The sequence below is a fragment of the Salvelinus alpinus genome, chromosome 6 (genome assembly GCF_045679555.1).
Source record: "Salvelinus alpinus chromosome 6, SLU_Salpinus.1, whole genome shotgun sequence".
Classification (NCBI taxonomy): Eukaryota; Metazoa; Chordata; class Actinopteri; order Salmoniformes; family Salmonidae; genus Salvelinus; species Salvelinus alpinus.
Genome location: NC_092091.1, coordinates 70683715 through 70701128, shown reverse-complemented (window position 1 = coordinate 70701128; position 17414 = coordinate 70683715). Strand labels below are relative to the sequence as shown.

General features: G+C 46.0%; 1 protein-coding gene across 6 annotated transcripts in view; it reads left to right on the top strand.

Annotated features, from left to right (window-relative positions):
- The window catches only part of gstcd (glutathione S-transferase, C-terminal domain containing), a 59694-nt gene that overhangs the window by 4890 nt on the left and 37390 nt on the right, over window positions 1-17414 (top strand). For all 6 annotated transcript variants that reach the window (XR_011675699.1, XR_011675698.1, XM_071407718.1 and 3 more), the window contains one exon: window positions 2251-2344. Coding sequence is in view for 4 of the 6 variants with exons in the window: in XM_071407718.1 (XP_071263819.1) it covers window positions 2251-2344 (94 nt within the window). In the remaining 2 variants the exon portion in view is untranslated. The remainder of the gene's footprint in view (window positions 1-2250; window positions 2345-17414) is intronic.

Here is a 17414-nt window from a genome sequence, read left to right as displayed (position 1 = left end):
AGTCGCAGCGATGGTCTACAGACATTCCACATGAGTATACATTAAATGTCGTTTTGACCAGCTACACTTGTCGCATTCTAATTGTTTACAGACATGTCATTAGACCAAGTGTAAACCGAATTTGCTGTGTAATTGTTTGACAGGTAATCAAATTGAAGTCGACATTTTCGTCCCATAGGCCACTTTTATATTTGCCACCACTTTACACTATAGTGCACATCTTTCACTTTCCCCTCAGACTTTGATTTGAATAAAAACACTGAATCCAATACAAAAAGAATACAATTTTACAGCCAGACTATCCTGCTTGTAGTAATTGCAAAAAAACACCACCACTGCTCAGAGTACACACCCGCTAGCATAATTACTCCACACTCAATATAGCCTACAGCCTCTCAGGGTGTAATTACTAGCACTGTTAGCACGGTTAGCGCTGGACTCCAAATGGCTGCCTGGAACACGTTATGGAGTAGCGGTTTCAGTGGGACATAAACCGACACAGCTGTCAAGGCAGGAAACTGCTTCCTCAGCTGGCTCAAACCTTCCTAACCCTGAACACCCTCACTGTTCTCTGGCACGGCTGGTCCCAAGTATAAATCTGAGATTTCTTGCTGGCCACACAGATATGATATCCAACTACGGCAGGAAGTGCATCAGCCAATCGTAAATGTTGATAACAAGTTTCCCTCTTAGAATGTGATATTCAACACTGGTCGTTTACGGAGTAGACACAGGTGCACACAGTTAGAACATGCACTGACATAGGAACATACACACACACATACTGCCCACACACATATACTGCCGTCCCTCGCCTGCCCAGACGGATTTCGGGGGTGGTTGACTTTGTGTGTGTGTGTGTGTGCATGTGTTTGTGTGGTCGTCACCGGCAGGACTGGAGTGCAGCTGTTGTACGGTCTGGGGCCTTGGTGGAGCCAAGGGGCCTGTGTGTGTAGAGGCAAGCCCAGGGCACACAGAGAGAGAGAGAAAGACAGAAAGAGAGAGGGCTAGGCTCCAACAGTGTGAAGTGCTATCCCTCACTGCTGCTTACCAAATTCCAGCACTACATCTCATCTGTCCACCACACAAACAATCTGAATCACCTCCTACTGTGAAGCTGAGAATATAATTGTATACAGAGCTGCTTCACCTTGTCTTCCCATTTCACTCACTCACACACACACACACACACACACACACACACACACACACACACACACACACACACACACACACACACACACACTGTAGTGATGGAGAAGATTGACATGCCCAGTGATGTCTGTCAGTCATAGAGCCTCTTTCCCCCAGCTCTCTGTGTGTGTGTGCCAGGCTTCCAAAGGCTTCTTGCCAGGTGCACTGAGAAATAAGAGTGACAGTTTCCAAATGTATCTCTGCAGTATGTACCTACTGTCTCCTACGCTGTAGTGCACCAGCTTGGAACTGGTTCAAGAGGCCATTTTTATTTTTGTTACCCAACAATGACATAAAACAGGCAGCCTTTTCAAGGTCATTTTTATAGTTTGTGATTTTTCCCTCTGAATTACTGCCTCAGGCATACAGCAAATGCCCTTATTTTCATACTTACTTATTTCCATGAAGTCCATTATTTTAATGGAAAAAAATAAAAATAAAAAATCTGCCAAGGAAGGTTAGCTCAAAGCTTTTGATTTCGATGAAGAATGTCCTTGGTGATTTAGTATGCCGTTTAGAAAACAACTGCCCTTTTTTATGCCTGAAGAAAGAGGGCATTGGTTTGTACCAATGAAAGATAAAAGGCAATTCTGTGTAGTACTACTTCTAATAATTTGCTAACTTTTGATGAGGAATGTTCTTTGTGAACTAAGCTTTCATAACGCTTTCATCCAGTATCCAAAGGCCAGTGTTCAAAGATGCAGTGTTTGTCCCCATCCGTAGCTCTTTACCTGTAATATCTATCTCTTCAGTTCTGGAGAACACCTCCATCCCCCTATGAGCCGGGTAACAAGGCCAACTTAACAGACAGCGTGTTTCTCTACAAGGAGAGAACGAGAGAGAAAAAAAGGATTGGAAAGAAAAAGCGGTCTTTGTCCTCAGGTGGTTCTTCAGATTGGAACAGGGTTAACGGCGATCAGGGTGGAGGAGCGCTCCCTACTCTGTAAACCACTTCATTACTGCTGGTTGAGACCGGAAAGACCCTGTAGGCTCTGAGAGAGAAGTTTCTATGGTAACCTTGATGGTGTGTGTGTCCGTGTGTGGGTGTTCCCGCAGGAGAGTGGTATTCAGGCCGTCTTCTCACCTCATCCTTGCCCCTCCTGGACCCTCCCCTGGGACAGCTTACCGGAGGCCGTCAACCCCACTGAAGGTACTACTTTCATCCCTCTCTCCTCTCCATCCCTCTTCCCTCTCTCCTTTCCTGTCTCCCTTCGTTCATCCCTCTCTCCTCTCCATCCCTCTCCCCTCTTCCCTCTCTCCTTTCCTGTCTCCCTTCGTTCATCCATCTCTCCTCATCCCTCTCTCCTCTCCATCCCTCTCCCCTCTTCCCCCTCTCCTTTCCTGTCTCCCTTCGTTCATCCCTCTCCTCATCCATCTCTCCTCATCCCTCTCTCCTCTCCATCCCTCTTCCCTCTCTCCTTTCCTGTCTCCCTTCGTTCATCCATCTCGCCATCCTTTTCTTCTTCCCTTCCTCATCCAATCACCCTTACTGAGCCAGAAAGCCATATCAAACACCATTGATATGTGCGGGAGCATCCAGGTACACGATGCATAAGTGTTTGCATAAAACATCACTACTACTTTGGCTTGGTGAGTTCCATCGACGAGTCGCCCCCTTTCAAACAAAAACACACACAATCAGTGGAAGTGTCTGTGACCGGCCGAGCCTTTCGAGACGTAATGCGTTCTCCAAGGTGCCCACCCTAATGAATTCTGAAGCGGTGCCTTGCTGTGATCTATTCTCCCAGTGTGGTTGGGGCTAAGTGAGAAACAGGCCTGTCACCAGGACAGGGACACACTCCTCGGACGGTAGAGCCGTCGTCGGGAACACAGTGGCTGCTCTGTTGCCGTGGCAGCCGTGTCTGATGGAAGGGTGGTGGAAGCAGGGTTGATTGCAGTCCCAGGTGTCGCGAATCAAGCAGAGAAATGAGTCTCTCCTTGGAGGTGGAGGGGGCGAGCGAGCACTTTCCTTATTAGTGTGTTTATTATACCCTGAGAAGGCTAATAAATGAGGTGTGTGTTTGTGCGCCTTAATGAGGATGATGGATGCTAGTGTTATTCTAGCGCAGCGTGAAGGGGTTCCATTACACGTGTGCACATTCACATGTGTGTCATGCTTACGGCTCATCTTAACGTGCATTAAATCAGCTGGTGTACATCAAGGTCATTATAGAGGAATGTGTATGTACAGATAGCAAGAACACACACACACACACACACACAGCAGTGGGTTCAGTTCAGTGGGTAATAGAGTGAGGAAATGCATCCCACCATACACTGAACTAATTTCAATACACTACAGTGGCATCATGTCCTTTATTTGTGTAAAGGAGAGAAGACGAAGGTGCATCTTCAAACTATTGAGATGCTCCAAACTGTTGTCTGTGATAAAATGGCAGGATTGTTCTCTCAGGTTTTTCCTGTGCTTTCTGTCTAACTGAATCTTGGATTTCAAACAAGGATGTTGTGTGGGTGTGAAGGTACATGTTGTTTTGGTCAGTGTTGTCTGTTATACGAATTTTCCTTCCTTTTTCGTTGTGTCTGTGTGTGGTTCCGGCCAGTGGGCGGATACGGGAGGTATTCCGACAACTGTCCTCCGGTTTCTTTCCAATGAATTCAGCAGACAGTATCGAGAACAAAACATGTTCTCATTCAGAAGTAGTTTAACACAGAAACTTGAACTTAACCGGCTCTGGATGATTTAGCTATTTTAGTTACCTCCAACCTCTCACATAACTGTCCAGACATTGGCAATGTTCCACTTGTCCTTCCCTTTCCAGTCATGCATTCCTTATCACCCCGACATGCTATCTCTTTATATACACTCCAGTCCAGACATTTGCTAAATTGACACTGAAGCAAACCCACATTCTCTCTTTCTTGGTCTCTCGCTCTCTCTCTCTCGGTGTGTGTGTGTGTCTCTCTCTCGGTGTGTGTGTCTCTCTCTCTCTCTCTCGGTGTGTGTGTCTCTCTCTCTCTCTCTCGGTGTGTGTGTCTCTCTCTCTCTCTCTCGGTGTGTGTGTCTCTCTCTCTCTCTCTCGGTGTGTGTGTGTCTCTCTCTCTCTCTCTCTCGGTGTGTGTGTGTCTCTCTCTCTCTCTCTCTCGGTGTGTGTGTCTCTCTCTCTCTCTCGGTGTGTGTGTCTCTCTCTCTCTCTCTCGGTGTGTGTGTGTGTGTGTCTCTCTCTCTCTCGGTGTGTGTGTGTGTGTCTCTCTCTCTCTCGGTGTGTGTGTGTGTGTCTCTCTCTCTCTCTCGGTGTGTGTGTGTGTGTCTCTCTCTCGGTGTGTGTGTGTGTGTGTGTCTCTCTCTCTCTCTCTCTCGGGTGTGTGTGTGTGTGTGTGTGTCTCTCTCTCTCTCTCGGTGTGTGTGTGTGTGTGTGTGTGTGTGTCTCTCTCTCTCGGTGTGTGTGTGTCTCTCTCTCTCTCGGTGTGTGTGTGTCTCTCTCTCTCTCGGTGTGTGTGTGTCTCTCTCTCTCTCGGTGTGTGTGTGTCTCTCTCTCTCGGTGTGTGTGTGTGTGTGTCTCTCTCTCTCTCTCTCTCGGTGTGTGTGTGTGTCTCTCTCTCTCTCTCTCTCTGTGTGTGTGTGTGTGTCTCTCTCTCTCTCTCTCGGTGTGTGTGTGTGTGTCTCTCTCTCTCTCTCTCTCTGTGTGTGTGTGTGTCTCTCTCTCTCTCTCTCTCTCTGTGTGTGTGTGTGTCTCTCTCTCTGTGTGTGTGTGTGTCTCTCTCTCTCTCTCTCTCTCGGTGTGTGTGTGTGTGTGTCTCTCTCTCTCTCTCTCTCGGTGTGTGTGTGTGTGTCTCTCTCTCTCTCTCTCGTGTGTGTGTGTCTCTCTCTCTCTCTCTCTCTCTCTCGGTGTGTGTGTGTCTCTCTCTCTCTCTCTCTCTCGGTGTGTGTGTGTGTGTGTGTGTCTCTCTCTCTCTCTCTCTGTGTGTGTGTGTCTCTCTCTCTCTCTCTCGGTGTGTGTGTGTGTGTCTCTCTCTCTCTCTCTCTCTCTCTCGGTGTGTGTGTGTGTGTCTCTCTCTCTCGGTGTGTGTGTGTGTGTGTCTCTCTCTCTCGGTGTGTGTGTGTGTGTGTCTCTTGCTCTCGGTGTGTGTCTCCCTCTCTCTCTCTCTCTCTCTCGCTCTCTCTCTCTGTGTGTGTGTGTGTCTCTCTCTCTCTCTCGGTGTGTGTGTGTGTGTGTCTCTCTCTCTCTCTCTCTCTGTGTGTGTGTGTGTGTCTCTCTCTCTCTCGGTGTGTGTGTGTCTCTCTCTCTCTCTCTCTCGGTGTGTGTGTGTCTCTCTCTCTCTCTCTCTCTCTGTGTGTGTGTGTGTGTGTGTGTCTCTCTCTCTCTCTCTCGGTGTGTGTGTCTCTCTCTCTCTCTCTCGGTGTGTGTGTGTGTGTCTCTCTCTCTCTCTCTCTCTCTCTCTCGGTGTGTGTGTGTGTGTCTCTCTCTCTCGGTGTGTGTGTGTGTGTGTCTCTCTCTCTCGGTGTGTGTGTGTGTGTGTCTCTTGCTCTCGGTGTGTGTCTCCCTCTCTCTCTCTCTCTCTCTCTCTCTCTCTCTCTCTCGTGTGTGTGTGTCTCTCTCTCTCTCTCTCTCTCTCTCGGTGTGTGTGTCTCTCTCTCTCGCTCTCTCTCTCGGTGTGTGTGTGTGTCTCTCTCTCTCTCTCTCTCGGTGTGTTTCTGTCTCGGTGTGTGTGTGTGTCTCTCGGTGTGTGTGTCTCTCTCTCTCTCTCTCTCTCGGTGTGTTTCTGTCTCGGTGTCTCGCTCTCTCTCGGTGTCTCGCTCTGTCTTGCTCTCTTTCTCTGCTCCTATACACTGCTAAACAGAGCTAAGTAGTGTGGGCAGTGTGACCGTTCTGAGTGGGTGAATCATAGAGAAACTTGATGTTGTTGGGTACTCTAGTTGATGAACAGAGGCTCTAAAGAGATCCGTGTGACTGCTGCTGCTGGCTGTAGTGTAGGTAGGTAGGTTCCCTCTGTGTTCCTGAGTCAGGGTAATTAGTCAGAGTGGAGATGAGACAGACAATTTGTCATGGACCTGTAGTGACTGGGCCTTCAACGTCTGTCAGCGCCTCACCAAACACACCCATCCTTCTACCACCACCTCACAAGGAGACAGCAGAAAAATGAGCAGGGAGGTGCCGTCACTGCAGCCATGCATCAAATCAAATGTTATTGGTCACATACACATATTTAGCAGATGTCGGGTGTAGCGAAATGCTTGTGTTCCTAGCTCCAACAGTGCAGTAGTATCTAACAATACACACACAACTAAAAGTAAAATATGGATTTAAGAAATATATAAATATTAGGATGAGCAATGTTGGTGTGGCATAGACTAGAATTAAGCAATAAGGCCCGAGGGGGTGTGGTATATGAACAATATACTACGGTATATTGGCTATATATTGTTAAACATTATTAAAGTGGCCAGTGATTCCATGTCTATGTATATAGGGCAGCTTCCCCTAAGGTGCAAGGTGAGTAACCGGGTGGTATCCGGCTAGTGATGGCTATTTAAGTCTGATGGCCTTGAGCCGTTTTTCAGTCTCTCGGTCCCAGCTTTGATGCACCTGCACTGACCTCACCTTCTGGATGATAGAGGGGTGAACAGGCAGTGGCTCGGGGGGTTGATGTCCTTGATGATCTTTTTGGCTTTCCTGTGACATCAGGTGCTGTAGGTGTCCTGGAGGTCGGGCAGTGTGCCCCCGGTGATGCGTTGGGCAGACCGAACCACCCTCTGGAGAGCCCTGCGGTTGCGGGTGGTGCAGTTGCCGTACCAGGCGGTGTTACAGACCGACAGGATGCTCTCAATTGTGTATCTGTAAAAGTTTGTGAGGGTCTTAGGGGCCAAGACAAATTTCTTCAGCCTCCTGAGGTTGAAGAGGCGCTGTTGCGCCTTCACTACCTGGGGGCGGCCCATCAGGAAGTCCAGGACCCAGTTGCACAGAGTGGGGTTCAGACCCCAGGGCCCCGAGCTTAATGATGAGCTTGGAGGGTGTTGAAGGCTGAGCTATAGTCAATGAACAGCATTCTTACATGGGTATTCCTCATGTCCAGATATGGATCTACTGGGGTGTTAAGCAAATTGAAGTGGGTCTAGGGTGTCAGGTAAGGTAGAGGTGATATGATCCTTAACTAGCCTCCCAAAGCACTTCATGATGACAGAAGTGAGTGCTACAGGTCGATAGTCATTTAGTTCAGTTACCTTCACTTTCCTGGGTACAGGAACAATGGTGGACATCTTGATGCAAGTGGGGACAGCAGACTGGGATAGGGAGAGATTGAATATGTCCGTAAACATTCCAGCCAGCTGGTCTGCGCATGCTCTGAGGACGCGGCTAGGGATGCCGTCTGGGCCGGAGGAACAGAGGAGGTGCCGTGCCCGCAGCCACGCGTGGAGGAGGTGCCGTGCCCGCAGCCACGCGTGGAGGAGGTGCCGTGCCCGCAGCCACGCGTGGAGGAGGTGCCGTGCCCGCAGCCACGCGTGGAGGAGGTGCCGTGCCCGCAGCCACGCGTGGAGGAGGTGCCGTGCCCGCAGCCACGCGTGGAGGAGGTGCCGTGCCCGCAGCCACGCGTGGAGGAACGGAGGAGGAGGCAGGGGAGGGAGAGAGATGGATGGATGGAGGGAGAGAGAGAGGCACATAGCTGTCATGCCTATAACATTATTCTCATTACAAGCTCTTGTTTTGGTACAAGGAGTTCATGTTAGGATCATTGTTGCTGAAGCCTTGTCGGGGTGGGGGTGTAGGCTTAGTGAAGGTGTAAGTGAAGGCCAAGGTGTTGTCGGGGCGGGGGTGTAGGCTTAGTGAAGGTGTAAGTGGAGGCCAAGGTGTTGCGGGGATGTAGGCTTAGTGAAGGTGTAAGTGGAGGCCAAGGTGTTGCGGGGGTGTAGGCTTAGTGAAGGTGTAAGTGGAGGCCAAGGTGTTGTCGGGGCGGGGGTGTAGGCTTAGTGAAGGTGTTAGTGGAGGCCAAGGTGTTGTCGGGGCGGGGGTTTTGGCTTAGTGTAAGTGGAGGCCAAGGTGTTGTCGGGGCGGGGGTGTAGGCTTAGTGAAGGTGTAAGTGGAGGCCAAGGTGTTGTCGGGTGTGGGTGGGGGTGTAGGCTTAGTGAAGGTGTTGGTGGAGGCCAAGGTGTTATCGGGGCGGGGGGTTTGGCTTAGTGAAGGTGTTGGTGGAGGCCAAGGTGTTGTCGGGGCGGGGGGTTTGGCTTAGTGAAGGTGTTGGTGGAGGCCAAGGTGTTGTCGGGGCGGGGGGGTTTGGCTTAGTGAAGGTGTTGGTGGAGGCCAAGGTGTTGTCGGGGCGGGGGTTTGGCTTAGTGAAGGTGTTGGTGAAGTACCGATGTTAAATGTGGTGCGGTTGCTTTGACAACAGCACGAACGTCCCTCTGTGCGCACACTGTGACTTGAAGGAAGATCTGAACCCACTTAACCACAAAATGTCTCCCAAGTTTTCACCATCACTGTAAAGCTCTAGTTATTTTCTTGCTTTGACAGTCATTTCTGAAGATTATTATTGTCCCCCACAGCTGCATCATTCGTTGGGGATGACATGTTTACTGTTGCCTTGTTTGGTTCATGTTCACTGAAGCTGTAGACTCATATCTCCCCCTCTAACTTTAAGCACCAGCTGTCAGAGCAGCTCGCAGATCACTGCACCTGTAACTAGCCCATCCAACTACCTCATCCCCATACTGTTATTTATTATAATAATTAAAAAAATATGCTCCTTTGCACACCAGTATCTCTACTTGCACATTCATCTTCTGCACATCTATCACTCCAGTGTTTAATTGCCATATTGTAATTATTTCGCCACTATGGCCTATTTATTGCCTTACCTCCCTTATCTTACCTCATTTGCACACACTGTATATAGATTTTTCTATTGTGTTATTGACTGTATGTTTGTTTATTCCATGTGTAACTCTTTGTTGTTGTATGTGTCGCACTGCTTTGCTTTATCTGGGCCAGGTCGCAGTTGTAAATGAGAACTTGTTCTCAACTAGCCTATGTGGTTAAATAAAGGTGAAATAAAAAGCCGCCCGGCCTGCCACAATGAGTCCCTAGAGCGCGCTGAGCCAATTAAAGCCCCCCCGGCCAAACGATGCTGGGCCAATTGTGCGCCGCCCTATGTGACTCCCGGTCATAGCCGTTTGTGACACATTGAACTCGGGTCTGTAGTGACGCCGCTGCGTCACTCAGGAGGTGCAAAAAATGTCATTTTTTTAAATACAACTATTCCCTGTTACTTTATTTGGAACCTAATAGGCACCAAATATAACCACTTTATTTAATTGAACCTCTTGAAATGAGAGAACATGTTTTTTTATTAAGTTTAACATGTGCTCTTTATGACAGAATGTTAAAATGAGGTGACACTACTAGAGGTCGACCGATTAATCGGCATGGCCGATTTCAAGTTTTCATAACAATCGGTAATCGTCCTTTTTTGATGCCGATTACATTGCAATCCACGAGGAGACTGCGTGGCAGGCTGACCACCTGTTACACGAGTGCAGCATCAAAAGGACCTGGTGGCTGCAAGGAGCCAAGGTAAGGTGCTAGCTAGCATTAAACTTATCTCATAAACAATCAATCTTCACAATCACTAGTTAACTACACATGGTTGATGATATTACTAGGTTAACTAAATCAAATCAAAGTTTATTTGTCACGTGCGCCAAATACATTTCACCTTACAGTGAAATGCTTACTTACAGGCTCTAACCAATAGTGCAAAAAAGGTGTTAGGTGAACAATAGGTAAGTAAAGAAATAAAACAACAGTAAAAAGACAGGCTATATACAGTAGCGAGGCTACATAGAGACACTAGCTTGTCTTGCGTTGTCCTGCGTTGCATATAATCAAAGCGCTGCCTGTTAATTTGCCATCGAATCACAGCCCACTTCAATTCTGCCAAATGGGTGATGATTTAACCAAAAGCACATTTGCGAAAAAAGCACAATCGTTGCACAAATGTACCTAGCCATGAACATCAATGCCTTCTTTCAATACACAGAAGTATATATTTTTTAAATCTGCATATTAGCAGGCAATATTAACTAGGGAAATTGTGTCACTTCTCTTGCGTTCAGTGCAAGCAGAGTCAGGGTATATGCAGCAGTTTGGGGCGGCTGTCTCATTGCGAACTGTGTGAAGACCATTTCTTCCTAACAAAGACCGTAATTAATTTGCCAGAATTGTACATAATTATGACATGATGTTGAAGGTTGTGACTTAGGGTTGCCACCCATTCGATAAAATGCGGAACGGTTCCATATTTCACTGAAAGAATAAAAGTTTTGTTTTCGAAATGATAGTTTCCGGATTTGACCATATTGATGACCAAAGGCTCGTATTTCTGTGTGTTTATTATTATTAAGTCTATGATTTGATAGAGCAGTCTGACTGAGCGGTGGTAGGCAGCAGCAGGCTCGTAAGCGTTCATTCAAACAGCACTTTACTGCATTTGCGAGCAGTTCTTAGCAATGCTTGAAGCACAGTGCTGTTTATGACTTCAAGCCTATCAACTCCCGAGATTAGGCTGGCAATACTATAGTGCCTATAAGAACATCCAATAGTCAAAGGTATATGAAATACAAATGGTATAGAGAGAAATAGTTGACACGTCATAATTCCTATAATAACTACAACCTAAAACTTCTTAACTGGGAATATTGAAGACTCATGTTAAATGGAACCACCAGCTTTCTCATGTTCTGAGCAAGGAACTTCAACGTTAGCTTTTTTACATGGCACATATTGCACTTTTACTTTCTTTTCCAACACTATGTTTTTGCATTATTTAAACCAAATTGAACACGTTTCATTATCTATTTGAGACTAAATTGATTTTATTTATGTATTATATTAAGTTAAAATAAGTGTTCATTGTTCATTCAGTATTGTTGCAATTGTCATTATTACAAATAAACTCAGCAAAAAAAGAACATGCTCTCACCGTCAACTGCATTTATTTTCAGCAAACTTAACATGTAAATATTTGAACATAAGATTTAATAACTGAGACATAAACTGAACAAGTTCCACAGACATGTGACTAACATAAATCTAATAATGTGTCCGTGAATAAAGGGGGAGGGTCAAAATCAAAAGTAACTGTCAGTATCTGGTGTGGCCACCAGCTGCATTAAGTACTGCAGTGCATCTCCTCCTCATGGACTGTACCATATTTGCCAGTTCTTGCTGTGAGATTTTACCCCACTCTTCCACCAAGGCACCTGCAAGTTTCCGGACCTTTCTGGGGGGAATGGCCCTAGCCCTCACCCTCCAATCCAACAGGTCCCAGACGTTCTCAATGGGATTGAGATCTGGACTCTTCGCTGGCCATGACAGAACACTGACGTTCATGTCTTGCAGGAAATCACGCACAGAACGAGCAGTAGGGCTGGTGGCGTTGTCATGATGGAGTGTCAGGATGAGCCTGCAGGAAGGGTACCACATGAGGGAGGAGGATGTCTTCCCTGTAATGCACAGTGTTGAGATTGCCTGCAATGACAACAAGCTCAGTCCAACGATGCTGTGACACACCGCCCCAGACCATGACGGACCCTTCACCTACCCTTCATGAGTAATGCTCATTCCTTCGACGATAAACGCAAATCCGACCATCAGCCCTGGTGACTCGTCAGTGAAGAGCACTTTTTTCCAGTCCTGTCTGGTCCAGCGACGTTGTTGCCGGTGTTGTCTGGTGAGGACCTGCCTTACAACAGGCTTACAAGCCCTCAGTCTGAGCACTGATGGAAGGATTGTGCGTTTCTGGTGTAACTCAGGCAGTTGTTGTTGCCATCCTGTACCTGTCCCGCAGGTGTGAATTTCGGATGTACCGATCCTGTGCAGGTGTTACACGTGGTCTGCCACTGTGAGGACGATCAGCTGTCCATCCTGTCTCCCTGTAGCGCTGTCTTGGGCGTCTCACAGTACGGAAATTGCAATTTATTGCCCTGGCCACATCTGCAGTCCTCATGCCTCCTTGCAGCATGCCTAAGGCACATTCACGCAGATGAGCAGGGACCCTGGGCATTTTTCTTTTGGTTTTTTTCAGAGTCAGTAGAAAGGCCTCTTTAGTGTTCTAAGTTTTCCTAACTGTGACCTTAATTGCCTACTGTCTGTAAGCTGTTAGTGTCTTAATGACTGTTCCACAGGTGCATGTTCATTAATTGTTTATGGGTCATTGAACAAGCATGGGAAACGGTATTTAAACACTTTACATTGAATATCTTTGAAGTTATTTGGATTTCTACGAATTATCTTTGAAAGACCGGTTCCTGAAGAAGGGACGTTTCTTTTTTTGCCGAGTTTATATACATAAATCGGCCGATTTTATTCGGTATCGGCTTTTTTTGGTCCTCCAATAATCGGTATCAGCGTTGAAAAATCATAATCGGTCTACCTCTACACACTACCCAAAATGGACTCCAATGTGGATTGACCCTAACACTACCACTCTTGAGCTGATCGCTACAGTTTTTAGCCCATCGGTTATATATAAACAGTCCCAAGTCTCTAACAGCTGGACCTGACATGGGATAGTATTTGACTCAATTTTCCACCAAAATGTTTCCCCTCAGCAAAGTTTCCTTCCACCCACGCAAAGAAAAACATCCTCTGTTTTGTCATTTGAGCTCCAGAACAGTAGACTTGTCTTAGCCCACGCTTTCACATCTAGTCCAATACATGCTGAGAGAATATGTGAAGGACCCGATGAGTATTTTCACATCTGGGATGCACACCTGATACACTTATGATGTGAGCTACCAAGCTAGTCATACGGTATGGCTATTAGGACCTCCTGTTATGTGTGTTGCAGGAAGACACATCAAAGGCAATGTATTGGTATAGACCGGACAGAAATGAACTCTTGATTGCTGCTGCGGTTGGATGCTTGTTATGGATATTCCAAGGCAATATCAATATCATATTCATCTCTGTTTTGATCATAAAACCTATACAGCATAAACCGGTAGGAGTTAGTGCTGTCTAGGTAGTCACATATGGGAATTCTCTGAAGGAAGACTGTCTGACAGTTGATATAGAATGAATACGTCTCTTTGAAAAGTCCATATTTAGAATGGGCTGAGATGCTGTCAGTTTGACGGAGATGTTAGCAGCAATCACCAACAGACTGTGTGTAGATTATATCCCTTCTGGATATACTGCATTATCGCTTGTTTTCACAGACATTTTCCACCACCATTAAAACTTTCCCAATGCACATTAATAAGATAGAAATGTACAATTCTCAGCCAATCTTTGCGATGAGTAGTCACACACACACACACACACACACACTCTTCTGTACATTATGCTGTTATACAGTTGGTCTAAGGCTCAGCCAGCCTGAGAGTAGAGGAGTCTGTCTGATCATCACTTGTCAGAGAGCTGTCCGTCTGAGGGCCCTGGGGTGAAGTCTGTCTCACTGGGAGACGTGTTGTTGGGAACGTAGAATGACTCCCCTGTCAGAAGGTGTGTAGGCCTGCACGCATGTATATTATTCTATCTACCCTTGTGTGAGTGTGTTGAGTGTGTGTGTGTGCATCAGTGTGTGTGTGTGGTGTGCGCTCATTTATATTTCTGTCTGTCTGGGTGTGCGGTGGATGGGATGTGGTGGTTCTTTCTGGATGTGAGTGACAAGGGAACAGGGAGAGAGGGAGGTAGAGGAGGAACTGTCTGCCTACGTGGCAGATACTTGTCGAAAGGTGCTCGTCCCCAGGCATCTCCTGCCAATCCAGGTTTCAGGGGAAAATGGGAAAAGGTCAATTTTCTTACCCATATTCAATGAATTAAACTGATGATAAGCCTTTAAATGGGCTATTTAAAGATCCCAATACAACTAGACCTAGCAACAAGAGGCTTCAAGGGTTGTTCCGCCCAATTAGGTGGATAATTGGCATTTTATTTCTGTGATTGCAGTTCAAACACAACCGGTTCCCTTGAGGTGGATTTCAGGGGTATTTCAACCGAATTTCACTGTTTGTTGAAACTGTTTGAGGTTTGAGTCGACGACTACACTTGAATGCAGCACCACGGGTTGAGGTTTGAGTCGACGACTACACTTGAATGCAGCACCACGGGTTGTGTGCGTTTGGAATAATCGTCTGCTCCCCGCGAATGTCATATCATGAATATTCATCCTCTTTCCGATTCCCAGTTTTGTTTTGCTCAATAAGCACTTGTTCTTCGCAGTGATGGAGGGGGAAACTGCCTGGAGCTCCCCTAAGCTTTCAGAGAGTTTAGGTTACTCTTTTCTCACTAGTCTAGACTCATGATTAACTAATTACTTCCAATTGTCGCATGTTGAGAATGTGAGCTTTGGGGTATACGGAGACACTCTCCCCTAAAAAGTAAGCCAGCTGAAACAAGCAATAAGAGTGGTTTTGCCTAATGTCTTTAAAGTGATCATAGAAACGGCATTTGTAAGAGAGAAATGTTGAAAGAGAACTATTTCACTAAATAGTCAGCACCCTAAAGTGGTTACAGGTTATGCCTCAGTCCTTTTTGTTGTGATTTAGAAGTGGCATCTGTAAGCTGGAGCATCATAAGCCTTATGCCAGAAGCAGTTTAGTTGTAGATCACTTTCATTTGAAAGAAAACTACAGTATGTCTCATAGACTCCATGAAGATAATTATAAGTGTGTGTCAGAATGTGTGAATAAATGCTGTTATTCTGCTCATTAGGTCACGCAGAAAGGTGCTGCCCTCTCCTCATACCAAGTCCTCTCTCCTCATACCAAGTCCTCTCTCCTCATACCAAGTCCTCTCTCCTCATACCAAGTCCTCTCTCCTCATACCAAGTCCTCTCTCCTCATACCAAGAGCTCTCTCTCCCCTTATGCCAAGACCTCTCTCTCCCCTTATGCCAAGACCTCTCTCTCCCCTTATGCCAAGACCTCTCTCTCCCCTTATGCCAAGACCTCTCTCTCCCCTTATGCCAAGATCTCTCTCTCCCCTTATGCCAAGAGCTCTCTCTCCCCTTATGCCAAGACCTCTCTCTCCCCTTATGCCAAGAGCTCTCTCTCCCCTTATGCCAAGAGCTCTCTCTCCCCTTATGCCAAGAGCTCTCTCTCCCCTTATGCCAAGAGCTCTCTCTCCCCTTATGCCAAGACCTCTCTCTCCCCTTATGCCAAGACCTGTCACTTGTTCTGACCATGACAATCAAGCCCCTCTGTTAATGGTGGACAAACAGTGACTCAACTCTCTTTTTTTAATGCAGAGCCTACAAGCAATGCAATGCAGATCACTTAATTTTAAAAGAAAACGATGTCCCTCACAGATTCTACAGGGATAATTATAATTGTGTGTCAGAACGTGTGAATAAATGCTGTCATTCTGCTCATTACAGAAGGTCACACCGAATGGTGCTGCCCTTTGCTCACGCCAAGACCTCTTTCTCCCCCTTTTTAAGACCTGTCACTTGTTCTCATCATGACAATCAACCTCCTATTTTAATGGGGGTACCAGTGGTGCCACCACAGTGACTCAACTTATTTTTATAATGCATGGTGGCTCAGCTCCATAACTATAGGTCTTCTCTGTTGTGGTCACACTCCGGCTCTCTCTACCCATAATTCCTAGCTCACATAACCATTTATTTGCTTGATTAAGAATTCTCCAAGGTTGTCTGGACACCCGCTGCGACTCTGAGTGAGTGACTCAGAGGCATTAACCCAAAAGAGACCGCTTCCTCATCTCTTTCATTCGTTCTGTCTGTCTGTTGTGCTTTCAAAGCAGACGATTCTTCACCCAACAGAGGATTCTAATGAACATAAGAGAGGCTTTGAGTCTGTTTGTATAATTTGTGCTCATTGTACACATTTCCATAACATCAATAGCATTGTACAGTAGTAGTACGTGAAACAGACAATCGATAAAGTTCTCTTATTTAAAGGGGAAATACACTATCTTTTGGTATTTATTTCAGATGAATCATGCATTTTGCATCATCATGAGGATGTGGCCGGTGACACTTTGCTTCTTGAAACTCCAAAACCTTGAAAACTGCTGACATGTAAAACATTTTGGGACTGTATCAACAGTGGACTAATGGAAAAAAATACTTTGTGCCGGTCTGTGACAACATTATATGTTTTGAGTGAAAAGTAAATCATTTCATTGCTCACATTCACACTTTCAAGGATCCAATTTCGGTCCGCCTACGTGTCGCGCCAATCGAGGCCCACTGTGTCTGGAGAAGTGAGATGATGAGCTCCTGATTATCCTCTAGACTACGATCAAAATAAACAATTTGTGCGAAACAGCCGAGTTCCCTGCAAACCTATTTGCAAAGCAGTGTCGTCTTGAAAAACACATACCAACCAAAGTGTCTCATTCTGAAAATCTGCATTTATTTAGACTTTACAAAAGTACTTTTTCCTGCTGTCTCTACTTCCTTGATTATATGTCATGAATATCATTGACACTGTCTGAACTCATTCTGCATCTTATAGCCACCAGACAATAAAAGCATCAAGCTATGGTTTACATCCAGCAAATACAGTACCAGTCAAAAGTTTGGACACACCTACTCATTCAAGGGCTTTTCTTTATTATGACTATTTTCTACTTTGTCGAATAATAGTGACCACATCAAAACTATGAAATAACACGTGGAATCATGTAGTAACCAAAAAAGTGTTAAACAAATCAAAATATAAGGAATATTTGAGATTCTTCAAAGTAGCCACCCTTTGCCTTGATGACAGCTTTGCACACTCTTGGCATTCTCTCAACCAGCTTCATGAGGTAGTCACCTGGAATGCATTTCAATTAACAGGTGTGCCTTGTTAAAAGTTAATTTGTGGAATTTCTTTCCTTCTTAATTGAGCCAATCAGTTGTGTTGTGACAAGGTAGGGATGGTATACAGAAGATAGCCCTATTTGGTAAAAGACCAAGTCCATATTATGGCAAGAACCGCTAAAATAAGCAAAGGTAAATGACAGTCCATTACTTTAAGACATGAAGGTCAGTCAATATGAAAAATGTCAAAGTTTCTTCAAGTGCAGTCGCAAAAGCCATCAAGCGCTATGATGAAACTGGCTGTCATTTAAAACCGCCACAGGAAAGGAAGACCCAGATTTACCTCTGCTACAGAGGAGAAGTTCATTAGAGTTAACTAAACCTCAGATTGCAGCCCAAATAAATGCTTCACAGAGTTCAAGTAACAGACACATCTCAACATCAACTGTTCAGAGGAGACTGCATGAATCTGGCCTTCATGGTCAAATTGCA